At 49.1% G+C, this 18,577-nt stretch overlaps 1 protein-coding gene across 1 annotated transcript in view; it reads left to right on the top strand.

Moving 5' to 3' along the window:
• paf1 (PAF1 homolog, Paf1/RNA polymerase II complex component) overlaps positions 1–18,368 on the top strand; it is a 37,596-nt gene extending 19,228 nt beyond the window's left edge. The window contains exons 4-14 of the mRNA XM_078241651.1: positions 2,327–2,448; positions 3,851–3,917; positions 4,323–4,424; positions 5,437–5,542; positions 6,629–6,697; positions 8,608–8,711; positions 10,336–10,452; positions 11,412–11,540; positions 12,356–12,467; positions 16,724–16,805; positions 17,624–18,368. Coding sequence (XP_078097777.1) covers positions 2,327–2,448; positions 3,851–3,917; positions 4,323–4,424; positions 5,437–5,542; positions 6,629–6,697; positions 8,608–8,711; positions 10,336–10,452; positions 11,412–11,540; positions 12,356–12,467; positions 16,724–16,805; positions 17,624–18,069 — 1,456 coding nt within the window. The 3' untranslated portion in view covers positions 18,070–18,368. The remainder of the gene's footprint in view (positions 1–2,326; positions 2,449–3,850; positions 3,918–4,322; positions 4,425–5,436; positions 5,543–6,628; positions 6,698–8,607; positions 8,712–10,335; positions 10,453–11,411; positions 11,541–12,355; positions 12,468–16,723; positions 16,806–17,623) is intronic.
• The last annotated feature ends 209 nt before the right edge of the window (positions 18,369–18,577 follow it).

Below are 18,577 nucleotides of genomic sequence, written 5' to 3'. Positions count from 1 at the left end.
TCACGCAGAGTATGGTGGGTGCCTGGAACTCAACTTCCAGAGTAGGTGGTGGAAGCAGGCACATTAGCAACATTTTAGAGTTATCTGGATGGGTACATAAACAGGGAGGGAATAGAGAGATACGGACCGAGTAAGGGCAGTTAGTTAAGGCATCAGGATCAGCACAGGCTTGGATGCCAAAGGGCCTGTTCCTGTGCTGTACTTTGCTTTCTTCTAAGACCAGATTAATCAACAACATCAAAGTAAAGAAACCCATAGCCGACAGCGATCATAACATGATTAAAATTTCACATTCAATTTGAAGGGGAGAAATGTGGGTCTAAGACTAGTGTTTTCAACCTAAATAAAGGAAACAGGCAGCTAAAGTGAACTGGGAAACTAGGTCAGAAGTAGAGATGCAGTGGCAGACTTTTAAGGAAATTTTAATAATGCTCAACAAATATTTATTTCAGTGAGAAAGAAAGTCTCTGAGAAGAATACATCATCTGTATCTAAACAGTGAGAAATGTTTATTCTGTTGCTGGCACAGTTTTGGTCCCCTTATTTGAGGAAAGATGTAGTGACATTGGAGGCAGTTCAGAGGAGGTTCACTAGATTGATTCCAGAGATGAGGGGGTTTGTCGTATGAAGAGAGATTGAACAGTTTAGGCCGATACTCCCTGAAATTTAGAAGAATGAGGGGAGATCAAATTGAGATGATAAAAGGTATGGATAAAGTAGACGTGAAGCGGATGCTTCCTCTTGTGGGGCATTCTAGGACGAGAAGTCATAGTCTTATAGTTTTAGGATAAGGTTTAGCAAATTTAAAACAGAGTTGAGGAGAAACTACTTCTCCCAAAGGGTTGTGAATCTGTGGAATTCGCTGCCCCCAAAGTGCGGTGGGTGCTGGGACAGTGAGTAAATTTAAGGAGGAGTTAGACAGATTTTTAATTGGGAATGGGTTGAAGGGTTATGGGGAGAAGGCAGGAAAATGGGGATGAGGAGCATATCAGCCATGATCAAATGGCGGAGCGGACTGGATGGGCCGAATGGCCTAATTCTGCTCTTATACTTCATGAGCTATGAACGCAACATCCCAGACCCCACTATCATTTCCAAAAATAAAAGCAGGAGCACACTTCACACGTTCCGCAAAATACTCGCTGACTTCCCCAGCAGCCTGTATAGGTTCACCATCCATGTCAGCGTTGACATCTCTGTGATTAGGGACACTGAGAAACAAAAGCAGGCATTGGGCCCTTCGATCTGCTCCACCATTCAATAAAGTCATGGCTGATCTGATTGTGGTCTCTCATGGATATCGGTCCAACGTGTTAGCCTTTCTCCTTAGCTTAAGCCCCTCATCCCAGGAATGAGTCTAGTGAATCTTCTCTGAACTCCTAACGCATTTAAATCTATTCGGATAAGGAGACCAAAAGTATACACAGTACTCCAGATGTGGTCTCATCAGGGTCCTGTACAGCTGCTGTGAAACTTCCCTACTCTTATATTCCATTCCCCTTGAATTTCAAGGAGAGATGGTTAGAACCATAGAATCCTTACGGTGCAGAAGGAGGCCATTCGGCCTATCAAGTTTGTACCGACACTCAGACAAAGCATCTTACCCAAGCCTACCCTATGCATTTACCCCACTAATCCCCCTAACCTACATATCTTGAGACACTCGGGGGCAATTTAACATGGCCAATCCACCTGCACATCTTTGGACTGTGGGAGGAAACCCCAATGCAGACACGGGAAGAACGTGCAAACTTCACACGCACACACGCGACTGGAATCGGATCCGGGTCCCTGGCGCTGTGAGGCAACAGTGCTAACCACTGTGCCACCGTGCTGCCCTCTGTCTTGTTTAGATGGTCATTTCCTGGCACTTAAAAATTACTAGTAAAATTCATCAGCTTAAGCCTGAATTCCAATAGCTGAAGAGCTGGTGATCCGAGGGCACAGACTGAGAGTAATTTGAGAAGCATTAGATGAGCACTTGAAACGCCATGGCGTAGAAGGCTGTGGACCAAGTGCTGGAAAATGGGATTAGAACAGCTGGATGGCTGGCCCAGACACGATGGGCTGAAGGGCCTCTTTCAGTGCTATAAAATTCCATGATTCTAACAAGGAAAACCATGATTAGAACTTGGAGTGCACTGTTCAACAGGGTGGTGGATACAATTAGATAAATAGCGGAAGGAGAACTGTCGAGATACCGAGAGAGTGGGGGAAAAAATGGGACTAAATGGATTTATCTTTGAAAGAATCATTGCCGACCAAATTGTACCCTTGTCAAATTCTATGACCTCTCTGAACATTTTACCCTGTGTGCATTTCCCAGGTTTGTACAGTATAAAGCCACCTCTCTCGAAAAGCAGCATAAGCATGAGCTGTTAACGGAGCCAGACCTGGGAGTCGTGATTGATCTCATCAACCCCGATACCTACCGGATCGATAACAATGGTACGACCCAGGGTCGCTTACAGCATTGTGATGTTCTGCGTGTTTCTACCCCTTGTGGGTCTATTCTCTCTCTCCTCTTCCACCCACCCACCCCCCCAACACACACACACACACACACACCTTTGTGCCTTGGGCTCTGAAATCTGGTTCTTGCCTCTTCTGCCCCTGAAGAATGCATGGCGCTGATCACCACAGCGGTGATAAATTGCCCCACCAGCTCTGTAGCCTTAGTTATCTGAGTGGAGCTCTGACACTGGTCTGTGAGCTGGTGCCACTAGGTTGAGGCAGTAACCAAGCTTAACTACACAAACTCAGGTTGTTATAAACCACAGAGGATTAGACTGATTGGGTAATGCAGTAGAGCTGTCTTAGTGATGTTTAACTGCCCCATTATCTCTTATTCTCTTTAGGTCACATCCCTTGGGGGAATCTCGTGTGTTTAAGCTACAGGCTGATAGAGTTCTTTCGCGTGAACATTGTGCAGTAAGAGCTAAGGGATCTGCATTGATCTTGCTGTTAGAATAATAGAAGAATCATAGAATCCCTACAGTGCAAAAGGAGGCCATTTGGCCCATCGAGTCTGAACCAACAACAATCCCACCCATGCTCTATCCTCATAACCTCACGTATTTACCCTGCTAATCCCCCTGACAAATTAGCACTGGGGCAATTTAGCACAGCCAATCAACCTAACCTACACATCTTTGGAATGTGGGAGGAAACTGGAGCAGCCGGAGGAAATCCGTGCAGATGCGGGAAGAAAGTGCAGACTCCACACAGTCACCCAGGGCTGGAATTGAACCCACGTCCCTGGCACCATGAGGTAGCATTGCTAACCACTGTGCTAGTATGCCACCCCTTTGTTGACCACTTTATTCGCAAGGGCCGCGACCTAAAGAGAATAAGAGATAATGGGGCAGTTAAACATCACTAAGACAGCTCTACTGAATTGCCCAATCAGTCTAATCCTCTGTGGTTTATAACAACCCGAGTTTGTGTAATTAATTTTGGTTACTGCCTCAACCTAGCGGCACCAGCTCACAGACCAGTGTCATAGCTCCATTCAGATAACTAGGAGCAAAAACACATTTTCCAGTCATAAATGATCAGATCAAAGCGGTGGTGTTCTTGGACAAGCCTGGGCCGTTCTCAGTCACCCAGCCGTGGCGTTCAGGCTCGAATGCCGTATCAGAGTCTGACCCTGCACAATAGCGACGTTAATCTTTGCTTCGCATTCCAAAATGAATGGCTGCAACCAATTGGGGGCGCCATCCTCTAGCTGCCTGTACACCCAAGTGTTGGTAAATTTAAATAGCTTTCCCTCGTTGCTGTGAAAGACCCTGCTCCCTGGCGATTGTAGTGAGCGCTGCTGTCCTCTGATTGTGTCGTTGCCTCTCCACAGTCATCCTCGATATTGCAGACGAGAAGTTACTGGAAGAAGAAATTCAGGCACCGTCCAGCTCAAAGCGGTGAGTGATCGGAGGTCTCTCTGTGGAGTGACCACAGGCTAATCGGGAGCTGACCAGGAGTGGCTGGGGTGGGGTGACGACTGGCACTGACCAGGGGTCCAGCGACTGGGCTTGGTGACAGGTGGCCTGGCCAAGAGTGACCGGGGGAATAGTCAGCGCTGGCCGCAGAGTGACCAGGGCCCAGTTGGGGGGGGGATCGGTAGACAGTCTGCATTGGTCATAAGAGACTGTCGGACAATTAGCACTGGTTGGGAGCGGGCGGGAAGTGGGTCAGTGGGCACTGTCCGGCACGGCCTGGGCTCAGGTGGTACCAGTCAGCCAGTAGTGGCCGGAGTCCAGTGGTACTAGCTTAGAGCATCTCTCGGAGAATTGAACAGTTGTGTAACTGAGTGCCTTTCTGTTCAGGTCTCAGCAGCATGCCAAGGTGGTGCCATGGATGAGAAAGACTGAATACATCTCCACAGAGTTCAACCGATATGGCATCTCTAATGAGAAACCTGAAGTCAAGTAAGTGACGTGGGACTGTAACACTATTTGAGAGGTGCATTGGGTCTGTGGTTAAACCTTATCCTGTTAAACAGACCCCACCTGGCAGGGGTGAAACCGTGATCAGGCAGGGGACGAGGCTAGCCCATCATGCTGGGGGTGTGCTGTCCGTGGTTTGCCCAGGCTAGGCGAGAGTAAAGGATCGGGGAAGCCAATGAGGTTAAACCAAGGCTTTACCTGATGCAATTTTTCAAAGCCATCTCAGCCTTTTGGCTAAGATGAAGTGTTAGATCGAGCCCGGGAGTGGGTGCAATGCCTCATCCTGTCAGCTTGGATCTGGTTTGTCCCTCACGTGGGGATCATGATTGTACTTAATTTGAATTGGTTTTTATGATTAGAATTAAAGTAACAAAAGGTACCCAAAAAAAAAAGCAGACCCCGTCGGTGATTGAGGCAGTGTTTTCAGACGCTTATAGTTGACCATGTGTGCCGCATGCTATAATTTGAAATGTCTTCTCCAAACCATTTTGAGGTGAGCATCAAATTTGCCCGAGGCAGATGGAACTGTGGCTGGTTAATGACAGCCGGGGGCTCCTGGAACATGCTGAACCTGCTCAGCTGATCCCAGGTGGCTGCTTTAACCATCCTGTTTTTCCAATGCTGCTTCCCTTCTCCAGTAAGGCACGGGACAGCTCCCTCCTGAGGCTAAGTTACCAAACCCGGGTTCTTCCTTTTTTTGAGAAGCACCGCTTCTTGTGTCAGGTGCTGGACAGGAGGTATCAGCTCTGAAAGTTAACATTCTGAATGACAACTCCGACAGCCAATCAGTCCAAGATAGCGTGCCCCAGTATTGCTGTCAATTATAGCGATCTCACTTGCTGTTTCAGGTTAGGCGCCGAGTCTTTGCCTGCTGTGTATTTTTTTTAATGCGAGTGGCGTAGTTATTCTTGATCGCGGGTGTTGTGTTTCGGGCTGCAAGTTGCATCAGTTCTGTTACTGTTCTACCTTCACCCCCCCCATCCCCGGAAACCAGGATTGGCGTGTCCGTCAAACAACAGTTCACAGAGGAGGAGATTTACAAGGACCGGGACAGCCAGATCGCAGCCATTGAAAAGACCTTCGTGGACGCCAATAAAGAGGTAGATGCAAATATTCAAACTGGCAACCATCCTGGGAATCTCAGGCCATCCCCCAACCCTGCCACCCTGAAAGAGGTGCCACCTCCCTGCACCACCCATCAAATTTTACCCCTCCGGAAAGTGCACAAAACCATGCCCTATCCCTGCTTAGGGGTAAACCAAATTAAAATCCCCTCCTTTGTACAGGAGAGCCCAAACAGTATTTTATTCTATTCATTTATGGGTTGTGTGCCTCGCTGCCTGGGCTGGCATTGCCCATCCCTGAGGGTATTTAAGAGTCAACCACATTGCTTTGGTTCTGGAGTCACATGTAGGTCAGACCAGGTAATGACAGCAGATTTCCTTCCCTAAAGGATGTTAATGAATCAGATGGGTCTTTCTGATAATTAGCAGCCATCAGTGGATTCTTAATTCCAGATTTTCATTGAATTCAAATTCCACCAGCTGCCGTGGCGGGATTTGAACCCGGACCCCCAGAACATAACCCTGGGTCTCTGGGTCACCAGTCCAGTGACAATATCATTACGCCACTGCCTCCCCGTACATTTTTCAAGAGACTGATCTCTTTTTTAGAATCATAAAATCTACAGTGCAGAAGGAGGCCGTCTGGCCCATCGAGCCTGCACCGACAGCGATCCCATTCCCATAACCCCACATATTTGCCCTCCTAATCTGACACTAAGGGGCAATTTATCATGGCTAATCCACCTAACCTGCACATCTTTGGATATTAAGGGGCAATTTATCATGGCCTATCCACCTAACCTGCACATCTTTGGACTGTGATTAGCAATAAGCAATAATTTCTAGGCCTTGCCAACAATGCCTACATCCCGTGAACGAATAAAAAGATTCTATCAAACCAGATCACAACAGGAGGCCCCCAGCCAGCAGCAGCTGAGTGAAGAAAAGATCAGGTTCGCGGTTCGATTCTGAGCCTTTCACTCCGAGGTTTAGGTGCTGGCGTTCTGACTGAGGGTGAAATTAGCGTCTCTGTCAGTAGTATGGTTGTGTTCCCAACCTTTGTAACTGGAGAAGTGAATTGTGCTCTGCCTTGTTTACCCTGGTGTCTCTGTCGTCCTCTAGGTCACTCAACATTACAGTAAGCCTCGGGTTACCCCTGTGGAAGTGATGCCTGTTTTCCCTGACTTCAAGGTAAGAGCTATGGACGTGCTTTAGCAATGGATGTTGCATGGCCTTGACACATGACTGAATCCCCGTCTCGTTTTGTGACCTTGCCCAGATTGGGTGTAGGGTGGCATGGGGAGGTGGCAGGGATTAGCAGCAAATAGAACAAAGAACAGTGGAGCACAGGAACAGGCCCTTCGACCCTCCAAGCCTGCGCTGATCACATTTACCTATCTAGACCAACTGCTTATATCTTCTGTTCTCAGTTTGTTCATATGTCTTTCAAGATAATTCTTAAATGTTGCTAACGTAACTGCCTCAACCACCTCACTTGGCAGTGCATCCCAGGCCCCCACCACCCTCTGTGTAAAAACTTCCCCCTGCACATCTCCACTGAACCCTTTCCCCCTTACCTTGAACTTGTGCCCCCTTGTATTGTCATTTCTGCCCTGGGAAAAAGCTTCCAACTGTTCACCCGATCCACACCCCTCATAATTTTATAAACTTCTATCAGGTCGCCCCTCAGCCTCCGTCTTTCCAGGGAGAACAATCCCAGTTTCTTCAATCCCTCCTCATAGCTAATACCCTCCATACCAGGCAACATCCTGGTCAACCTTTTCTGTACCCTCTCCAAAGCCTCCACGTCCTGCACTGGCAGTGTGGTGACCAGAATTGGACACAGTATTCCAAATGTGGTCTAGCCTAAATGTTAGACGATGCCAGTGTTTTTATTTACCATCAGCAACTTTTGAGATTGTTCTGCTTGTATTGTAACTCGAGACAGCATTATAAATAAGAGTACAAAATTGGACTCGGGGCTGAGTCGTATTTTCCTTAATTCTGTTTCTTGTTAAACACAGTAAGAAGTTTAACAACACCAGGTTAAAGTCCAACAGGTTTATTTGGTAGCAAAAGCCACTTTTGGCTTTTGCTACCAAATAAACCTGTTGGACTTTAACCTGGTGTTGTTAAACTTCTTACTGTGTTTACCCCAGTCCAACGCCGGCATCTTCACATCTTGTTAAACAACCAACTTTCTCTCCCTGAAGCTACGATTCCTATTACTGCATGTGCCTCAATCTTTCAAACCAACCTTTTGTGAAAAAATCTTGCTGATCCCCGCCGTGCTACCCCCTGGATCCTTTCTCCCCGTTAACTTGGAGATTTTGTTTCACGTCATTTCCATTTTCGTTGCTCTGTTTATTCATTGCGTTTCTTTCTTTCTCTGCAGTTGGTAAGTTTGTTTATTTATTAGTGTCACAAGTAGACTTACATTAACACTACAATGAAGTGAAAATCCCCTAGTCGCCACACTCCGGCGCCCGTTCGAGTACACTGAGGGAGAATTTAGCACGGCCAATGCACCCTAACCAGCACGTCTTTCAGACTGTGGGAGGAAACCGGAGCACACGGAGGAAACCCACGCAGACACGGGGAGAACGTGCAAACTCCACACAGCCAGTGACCCAAGCTGGGAATCGAACCCGGGTCCCTGGTGCTGTGAGGCAGCAGTGCTAACCACTGCCTCCACACAGCCAGTGACCCAAGCTAGGAATCGAACCCGGGTCCCTGGTGCTGTGAGGCAGCAGTGCTAACCACTGTGTCGCCATGCCCCCCCCCCCCCCCCCCGGCCCGAGAGTGAGACTTGAAACTCCGAACGAGGAGGGGAGAATTATACCCATTTAGTTAAGCTGAGACTTTGTCAGTCAGAGGACATTGCACGTGAAGGGGTTTTGTGACCTGGAACGAACAGGTTTTCGGTCCGTCCCTGCAAGTGGCGATCTGGAAGTCCGAGAACCGATTGCGGGACAGTCGGATTAAAGCACTTCACACAGGGATCGAGGCTCGCGGTTAAAGGAACGCTAGCGATCCCGCTGTGTTTCAATCCGGATCGTAAAGGATGATTTCAAATCTCTGTACTTGCCTCCTTTCCATAGATGTGGATTAATCCATGTGCGCAGGTCATATTCGACTCTGACCCAGCGCCCAAAGAGATCGCCGGGCCCGGCGCTGTGGAGATGATGTCCCAAGCCATGATCAGGTGAGATTCTCCAGTCTGCTCGCTGCTGGGAGTTAAAGGATTTGATTTGATTTATTATTGTCACATATATCTGTATACAGTGAAAAGTATTGTTTCTTGCGCGCTATACAGACAAAGCATACCGTTCATAGAGAAGGAAAGGAGAGGGTACAGAGTGTAGTGTTACAGTCATAGCTAGCGTGTAGAGAAAGATCAACTTAATGCGAGATAACTCCATTCAAAAGTCCGATGGCAGCAGGGAATGTTGTGTTTAATGTGCATTGAGTGTTTTGCGAGTTCAAACTGAGCTTTCCTCATTAAAGCTATCGAAAATGCAATGATTGGCTGTCAAAAGATGGGATTGTGTTGATTCTTAAAGGTGTCTGGTGGAGGGCTGCAAAAGAAATCTTAGTGATTCCCATTGAAGACCATGAATGAAAAGGTTGTCATCATAGAATCCCTACGGTACAAAAGAAGGTCATTCAGCCCATTGAGTCTGCACCAACAACAATCCCACCCTGGCGCTGTCCCTGTAACCCCACATATTTACCCTGTTAATCCCCTTGACACGAAGGGGCAACTTATCATGGTCAATCCACCTAACCTACACATATTTGGAGTGTGGCAGGAAACCGGAGGCACACAGGGGGAGAATGTGCAAACTCCACACAGACAGGGACCCAAACCGGGAATCGAACCTGGGTTCCTGGCGCTGTGAGGCAGCATTGCTAACCACTGTGCCACCTATCCTTTAGGATTCTAAAGTAACTGCACTAGGTCAGGCATATAAACCATATATTAGCATGGTTAGAGCCAGTGAATATGGCCGGCACTTGAAGGAGTAAATTCAAAACCTGTCTGCAAAAGCAGGATTTCCACGTGAAGGATTGAGATGTTGCAAACCGTTACACTGATTTGTTCAGGTGTAAATTGGATAACTTCCAGAGCGTAACATTTGAATAATTGTACAGGTGATTACTGGTACAGCACATGTCCAGACTTGGCTGACTGGCAGATTGAGTATGGTGAGTGTTTAAGTTGCAGTCCCATCTTGTCTTTCCAGTCAGGAGGATGAGACAGGAAGCCACTGGGAAGGAGCTGCCCTCTGCGCAGGTGAGAGGCAACTATGTTTGCCTGTGGCCTGGGCTGCACAGGGGAAATCATCCCAAAACGACAGCCTTCTTCAGCATTAGAAGCAGGTTGAGTCTGGAGGGACTGTGCTCCCTGAGAGTGGATAGGAAGGCAGCGCTATTGAGAACATAGCAACTGGAGTGTGTCCCTCACATGTACAGCTTCAGTCAGTAACATCATAGAATCCCTCGCTCAGTCTCCTGCCCCTCCCTCCATCCCTGTCTCTCTCTCGGTCTCCTACCCCTCCTCCCAATCCCTGTCTCTCTCTCTGTCTCCTACCCCACCCCCCCATCCCTGTCTCTCTCCGTCGCCTGCCTCCTCTCTCCCCCTCCCCTTACTTCCCAGCTGAGGAAGCAAAAGATGTGTGTTGAGGATCTGTAGATGGAAACAGCAGAATATTACCTCAGCTGCTGCCCTAACAAACGGGAGCAGCGATTACGATCTGTAATTGCAGAACGCAGTGTGAAGTCTAGAAGGTTGCGATGTAACTTTATCTCTCTCTCTCTCTCCCCAGGGGTATGATGGATGAAGAAGGAAACCAGTTTGTTGCTTACTTCCTTCCAAATGAGGACACCATAAAGAAACGGAAGAGAGATAATGAGGAATGCATTGATTACATGCCCGAGGATGTGTAAGTCTGCACCTTACTGTGTTCTTGTGGTTAGAGTTCAAAGATGGTACACTGGATTGCAATAACGAGAATTCTTAAAATGAGGAAGTCTCCAAGTTGAACCAGACTTGCGTTGACTGGAACCCTGTTATACACAGGGTGGTGGAATAGGTAAATGGATACTTGAAGCATTCCCAGGACAGGTATAGCATGGGGTTAGACACAGAGTAAAGCTCTCTCTACACTGTCCCCCATCAAACACTCCCAGGACAGGTACAGCATGGGGTTAGACACAGAGTAAAGCTCTCTCTACACTGTCCCCATCAAACACTCCCAGGACAGGTATAGCATGGGGTTAGACACAGAGTAAAGCTCCCTCGACACTGTCCCCATCAAACACTCCCAGGACAGATACAGCATGGGGTTAGATACAGAGTAAAGCTCCCTCGACAATGTCCCCATCAACCACTCCCAGGACAGGTACAGCACGGGGTTAGATACAGAGTAAAGCTCCCTCTACACTGTCCCCATCAAACATTCCCAGGACAGGTACAGCATGGGGTTAGATACAGGGTAAAGCTCCCTCTACACTGTCCCCATCAAACACTCCCAGGACAGATACAGCACGGGGTTAGATACAGAGTAAAGCTCCCTCTACACCGTCCCCATCAAACACTCCCAGGACAGGTACAGCATGGGGTTAGATACAGAGCAAAGCTCCCTCCACACCGTCCCCATCAAACACTCCCAGGACAGGTACAGCAAGGGGTTAGATACAGAGTAAAGCTCCCTCTACATTGTCCCCCATCAAACACTCCCAGGACAGGTACAGCACGGGGTTAGATACAGAGTTAAGCCCCCTCCACACTGTCCTTATCAAGCATTTCCAGGGCATGCCTGGTGCAGGATTAGTTACAGTGAAGGGTTTGGGTGTGAGATGCGATGCAAGTCCCATGCTCAATGAGTTTCTGCTTTTACAGATACGAGTATAAAATATCCAGAGAGTATAACTGGAACGTGAAGAACAAAGCCAGCAAAGGCTACGAGGAAAACTATTTCTTCATCTTCCGTGATGGTGATGGAGTTTATTACAATGAGCTTGAGACCAGGTGAGCTGCAGTGTTACAGGCAGACCCTGCCACACCTTCTATTCTGGAGCGCTGGGTCTGGCAAGACCAGAGTCACTTGGATCTAAGTTAATTTACTCACATCGGCTTCCCTTGCCGCCTCCTCAAAGCTCCAAGGGGAATGGTAATTTGCTGATCCCTCGTACAGCCTCCACACCTAGCTGCTCCTCATTTATGGTGAATTTAACCTGCCCCTAATTTCTCTTGCATGCCTGTACATCAGGTCCCCCCCACCCCAAACACACCCACAGGCCATCCATTGCCCTGTGGGCAGCAGGTGGCTGCCCTTTAACCTCACTGGCAGCAGAGGGGGAGGTGCCCTTTGCCCTGGCGGGCTGCGGGGGAGCTGCCTTTTGCCCTGGCGGGCAGCGGGGGAGGGGAAGGGGGGGTTGTCCTTTGCCTTGGTGGGCGGTGAGGAGGGTGGGGGTGTTATCGACTGCCCTTTGCGCGGGCGGGGGGGGGGGGGGGGGGGGCTGCCCTGGCCAGAGGGACAGCCCTGGTGGGCAGAGGAGGGGGGTGGTCTGGCCTTTGCCCTCATCAGCCTTTGCATCCTTCTCCAATGCCTTTTCACGCTCCCTTTCACGGTTCCACTCTAAACCTGATCCAAAGTTTGGCACCATTTCCCTCTGAATAACCCTGCCCAAAGCGGCACCCTATTCCGTGTCTACACCCTGCGGCTTTGCGAAGCTCCCCGTGGTATAGTCACTGTGTCAAGGTGACTTGTGCGCGTGAGGTGCTGTTGATGTGAACCTGTAGCTGCAGCTTCCAGATGGCTGACTATGTTATCTGTTCTACAGAGTGCGTCTGAGCAAGCGTCGCGCAAAGGGAGGTCACGGAGTTCAGTCAAACACCAACGCAGTGCTGGTGGTAAAACACCGAGACATGAATGAGAAAGAGCTGGAAGCACAGGTAGGTGAAGCTACCGCAAAATCGGCAGCGTGCCGGCTAGTCAGTGCAGCCCTTCTGAAACACCGTGTGGTGTTTGAAATGCAGGGAGTGACTGTGTTGAGTGTTGCTGACCTGTTGTTTGTGGAGCATGTTCACTGGAGCAATGGGGTCCTGACATTAGGTTAGATTCCTGTCCTGGAACGGCTGATCAGCCCCAGTCTGATCATAAAACAAGAGCCTGAAGCAGCAGTCTTTCATCGCAGGTTACTGCACACAGAGCAATGTCCATGGGAAGTGGAGGTCAGTGAGGAGCAGCAGTCTCTTATTATACCATCGTAAAGTGAGGAGGATCATTTTGGACACCACACTCATATGAATCATAGAATCCCTACAGTGCAGAAGGAGGCCATTCAGCCCAGCGAGTCTGCACCAACCACAATCCCACCCAGGCTCAATCCCTGTAACCCCACACGTTTAACCCGCTAATCCCCCTAACCTACACATCTTGGGGCACTACGGGGCAATTTAGCATGGTCAATCCACCTAACCTACACATCTTTGGAGTGTGGGAGGAAACCGGAGCACCCGGAGGAAACCCACGCAGACACGGGGAGAATGTGCAAACTCCACACAGACAGCGACCCGAGGCCGGAATTGAACCCGGGTCCCTGTGAGGCGGCGGTGCTAACCACTGTGCCCGTGAGATCATCTCTTGTAAATCGACCTAGTTTACTCAGCCTCTTGTCATAGGACAACCCTTGAATCTCATAAACCAATCTCGTGAACCTTTGCTGTTCTGCCTCCAATGCAAGTATATTCTCCCTTCGATATGGAGACTGAAACCATGCCCCGAACTCCCGGTGTTCCCACGTTGGTGACCTGCGGTTAATTGTATTTCACTGAGCAATAAACAAAATCCTGCAGGTGCTGCAAATCTGAAACAAAAACTGCTGGGGCACTGAACAGGCGTCATAGAGGTTTACAGCATGGAAACAGGCTCTTCGGCCAACCTGTCCATGCCGCCCTTTTTTGTTTAAAACACCTAAGCTAGTCCCAATTGCCTGCCTTTGGCCCATATCCCTCTATACACCTCGTACCCATGAAACTATCTAAATGCTTTTTATAAGACAAAATTGAACCCGCCTCTACTACTACCTCTGGCAGCTTGTTCCAGACACTCACCATCCTCTGTGTGAAATAATTGCCCCTCTGGACCCTTTTGTATCTCTCCCCTCTCACCTTAAACCTATGCCCTCTAGTTTTAGACTCCCCTGCCTTTGGGAAAAGATATTGACTATCTAGCTGATCTATGCCCCTCATTACTTTATAGACCTCTATAAGGTCACCCCTCAGCCTCCTACGCTCCAAAGAAAAAAGTCCCAGTCTATTCAGCCTCTCCTTATAACTCAATCCATCAAGTCCCAGTAGCATCCTAGTAAATCTTTTCTGCACTCTTTCTAGTTTAATAATATCCTTTCTATAATAGGGTGACCCGAACTGCACACAGTATTCCAAGTGTGGCCTTACCAATGTCTTGTATAACTTCAACAAGATGTCCCAACTCCTGTATTCAATGTTCTGACTGATGAAACCAAGCATGCCGAATGCCTTCTTCACCACTCTGTCCACCTGTGACTCCACTTTCAAGGAGCTATGAACATGTACCCCTAGATCTCTTTTTGTTCTGTAACTCTCCCCAACACCCTCTCTTGATGGAGGCTAGATGGCCTCCATCAAGAGAGAGAGAGAGAGAGCACAAGACAGTTCACCTTTCTGATGTAAAACCTTTCTTGGAACTAAATGGTGTTAGAGAAGGGGTTATGGGGCCAATCTTACCTTCTCTAGCCGATCACTTTCTTCTGTATGTAGATAACAGCCCTTTCCCTGTTCTCTCTGTTCCCTGTTCAATTTTCACCTCCCTTATTAAAGTTTAAAGTGTACTTATTATTGTCACAAATAGGCTTACATTAACACTGCAATGAAGTTACTGTGAAAACCCCACACTTTGGTGCCTGTTCAGGTACACTGAGGGAGAATTTAGCATGGTCAATGCACCCTAACCAGCATGTCTTTCAGACTGTGGGAGGAAACCGGAGCACCCAGAGGAAACCCACGCAGACACGGGGAGAATGTGCAAACTCCACACAGACAGTGACCCAAGCTGGGAATCGAACCCAGGTCCCTGGCGCTGTGAGGCAGCAGTGCTAATCACTGTGCCACCATGCCCCCCCGCCCCAAAGATGTGCAGGTTAGGTGTATTAGCTACGCTAAATTGCCCCTTAGTGTCCCAAGATGTGCAGGTTAGGGGAATTAGCAGGGTAAACATGGGGGTTAGGGTGGGAGTAAGATGCTCTTTCGGAGAGTCGGTGCAGACTCGATGGGCCGAATGGCCTGTTTCTGCGCTGTAGGAATTCTATAGATATTGCACTCTTTGCCTTTACTGATAAACCCATTGAAAATTCAGTTCTCAGTCCGATGAACCTTACAGCCACAGATTTGTCAGGGAATTGTGCAACTTGGTTGTTCATGTTATGTCCCAGGCTCTACTTCTTTGAGCCTGGTCTTATGCAATATCCAGAGCAACATCCAAAAGATTTGAACCCACAAACACCGCAAAGAACAATCCCATCTACAAATGAGAACATCTTGAATTTAGAATGACAATTGGCTCCTGACTTCTGTTTCACTTCCCAGCTTAAAAATGGCAAAACCTTCCAGTAAATCAGCACCAAGCAACTCATCTCCAATACTATGATGTTTTGATCCGCAGAAAATTTGCACCTTTTCATTGAGTAATAAATATTTCCTCACTTCAAGTTGAAGCGAATCACATATTCAAAATGTCCAGAATTATCTGGGTCGACATAGATTCATAGAATCCCTCCGGTGCAGAAGGAGGCCATTTGGCCCATCGAGCCTGCACCGACTATAATCGCACCCAGTAATCCCTATCCCCATAACCCCACGTATTTACACTGCTAGTCCCCCTGGCATTAAGGGCGGCACGGTAGCACAGTGGTTAGCACTGCTGCTTCACAGCTCCAGGGTCCCGGGTTCGATTCCCGGCTCGGGTCACTGTCTGTGTGGAGTTTGCACATTCTCCTCATGTCTGCGTGGGTTTCCTCCGGGTGCTCCGGTTTCCTCCCACAGTCCAAAGATGTGCAGGTTAGGTTGATTGGCCAGGTTAAAAATTGCCCCTTAGAGTCCTGGGATGCGTAGGTTAGAGGGATTAGCGGGTAAATATGTGGGGATAGGTAGGGCCTGGGTGGGATTGTGGTCGGTGCAGACTCGATGGGCCGAATGGCCTCCTTCTGCACTGTAGGGTTTCTATGATTCTATGATTAAGGGAAGGTTTATCACCTAACCCACACGTCTTTGGAGTGCGGGAGGAAACCGGAGCACCCGGAGGAAACCCCACGCAGACACGGGGAGAACGTGCAGGCTCCGTACAGACTCCGTACAGACAGTAACCCAAGCTGGGAATCGAACCCGGGTCCCTGGCACTGTGAGGCAGCAGTGCTAACCACTGTGCCACCGTGCCGTATGCCATCCTGAAACTCCGTCCGTAACAGCACTGTGGGTGTACACTCGCGGGAGTGAGTGAAACAAAAATTGATTGGGTAAGTGGGTGAGATAAAGGAGATCATATCATAGAAATCATAGAAACCCTACAGTACAGAAAGAGGCCGTTCGGCCCATTGAGTCTGCACTGACCACAATCCCACCCAGGCCCTACCCCCATATCCCTACATATTTTACCCGCTAATCCCTCTAATCTACGCATCCCAGGACACTAAGGGGCAATTTAGCATGGCCAATCAACCTAACCCGCACATCTTTGGACTGTGGGAGGAAACCGGAGCACCCGGAGGAAACCCACGCAGACACGAGGAGAATGTGCAAAACTCCACACAGACAGTGACCCAAGCCGGGAATCGAACCCAGGTCCCTGGAGCTGTGAAGCAGCAGTGCTAACCCACTGTGCTACCGTGCCACATGGAGTGGGACAACTTGCTCATGTTGAGGGCAAACACTGATAGGGACTGAATGGCCTGTTTCAGTGTTAGAATGTCCAAATATTCCTGTATACCTGAATTGAAGTGACTCCCGGTGTGGTCTGTGAAATCAGATTGGGGTTAATTCGAAGGTGGTGCAGTTGGATAGTGATGAGCTGTAGGGACAGAGGAGGGTGGAGATGATAGTGCCGCCTTGCTGGGAACCCTGAAGCCTAACGCCGGAGATTATTGTCTGAATGTCTTTGTGCTCTCACCCTGCAGGAGGCCAGACGGGCCCAGCTGGAGAATCACGAGCCGGAGGATGAAGAGGAAATGGACCATGGAATAGAGATCCCGGGATCAGGTAAAGATGTTTGTCTAGACGGGGTTTCCTTTCAATGGTTACTGAAGATGCAGGCGAAGGATGTGTACGCCCTTCTTGCAAAGACATCGGCAACTTACAGCTTTCCCCCACAATAATCTGCCCCCAAGTCTCCTCTCCACCACCCATTTTGAGGGCAGGCGCTGGCCTAGTGGTATTATCGCCAGACCATTCATCCAGAAACTCAGCTAATGTTCTGGGGACCCGGGTTCGAATCCCGCCATTTAAATTTGAATCCAATAAAAAGAATCTAGAATTAAGAATCTACTGATGACCATGAAACCATCGTAAATTGTCAGGGAAAACCCATCTGGTTCACTAATGTCCTTTAGAATCCCTACGCGGCAGAAGGAGGTCATTTGGGCCCATCGAGTCTGCACCAACTTCAATCCCGCTCCCTATCCCCATAACCCCATGCATTTACTCTAGCTAGTCCCCCTGACACTAAGGGACAATTTAGCACGGCCAATCCACCCTAACCCGCACATCTTTGGAGTGTGGGAGGAAACCGGAGCACCCGGAGGAAACCCACGCAGACACGGGGAGAACGTGCAGGCTCCACACAGACAAGTTGGGAATAGAACCCGGGTCCCTGGCGCTATGAGGCCGCAGTGCTAACCACTGTGCCACCCATCTAGTGATAACACCACCAGGTCATCATCGCCTTTGGCCATTATTGCATGTGGGAGTTTGCTTTCAAAGTAGTTAATTGGCTGTAACGCACTTTTGAGACGTCCGGTGGTCGTGAACGGTGCTATATAAATGCAAGTCTTTTTCTATTTTCTCCCCCACCTCATTAGAAGACGAAAAGGACAAGGAGAGCGGCAGCGAGAAGGCAGAGAGCGCAGACGAGCACTCGGCGAGTGAGAGTGAGCGGGAGGAGGAGAAGGAGGATAAGGCGAGCATCAAGAGCAGAAGCGATGCGGAGAGCAACAGCGGGGATGACCGGCAGGCCCGCGAGGCCCGGGACGAGGAGGAGATCTTCGGCAGCGATGACGACAGCGACAACGAGGATCGACAGAACGAGAGTGGCCGGGAGGAGAGCGGCAGCGAGGACGAGCAGCAGAGCGAGGAGGAGGAGGAAGAGGAGGAGGAGGAGGAGGAGGGGCGCAGGAGCCGCAGCCGCAGCCCGTCCAACAGCGGCAGCGAGCAATCTGACACTGAGAACCAAAACGCGGCGCCAAGTGGCAGCGAGCCGGGCACGGATTCCAGCGAGAATGAGGGCAGTGGCAGCGAGAGTGACTGAACAGAGCTCCAGCCCGGTAACGGGCCCGAGTGAATTGGGACAGCATTTCGTAGATTCACAGAGACTTTGGGGTGTCGGCCACCCTCCCCTATCCTGCCCTCCCTATCTCCTTATCCAGTTGGTGAGTAACGGCAGCACAGTTCTGTATGTCGAAGCCATGAGCCACTGACCCAAGTACACAGCAGGAGATTTTAACACTTGGCTCACTGCTGATGTTTAAACTCATTTTTACCAAACGCTTGTATTAAAATTGCAACATTCTTAAACCGAGAATTAAAAACCTGCTGTGTTAAACCTGACACTGGGGAGGAGTGACAGTGGAATGTGCGCAATTAAGATACAAAAGGAGACATTTGGGGACCGAGTTCCCAGTTTCGGACCACACACACGGTTTGAAATATTCCTCTGCGCAAGGAGCTCACTCACGTACTTTTGTACTCGATTTGTTTCTGAAATTTGTACAGGGTGGACCAGTTTTACTGCTGATTCTAATTCTGGATGTGATGGG

Source organism: Mustelus asterias, chromosome 24 (assembly GCF_964213995.1).
Source record: "Mustelus asterias chromosome 24, sMusAst1.hap1.1, whole genome shotgun sequence".
NCBI classification, from domain to species: domain Eukaryota; kingdom Metazoa; phylum Chordata; class Chondrichthyes; order Carcharhiniformes; family Triakidae; genus Mustelus; species Mustelus asterias.
This window is presented reverse-complemented; position numbering and strand designations above follow the sequence as displayed.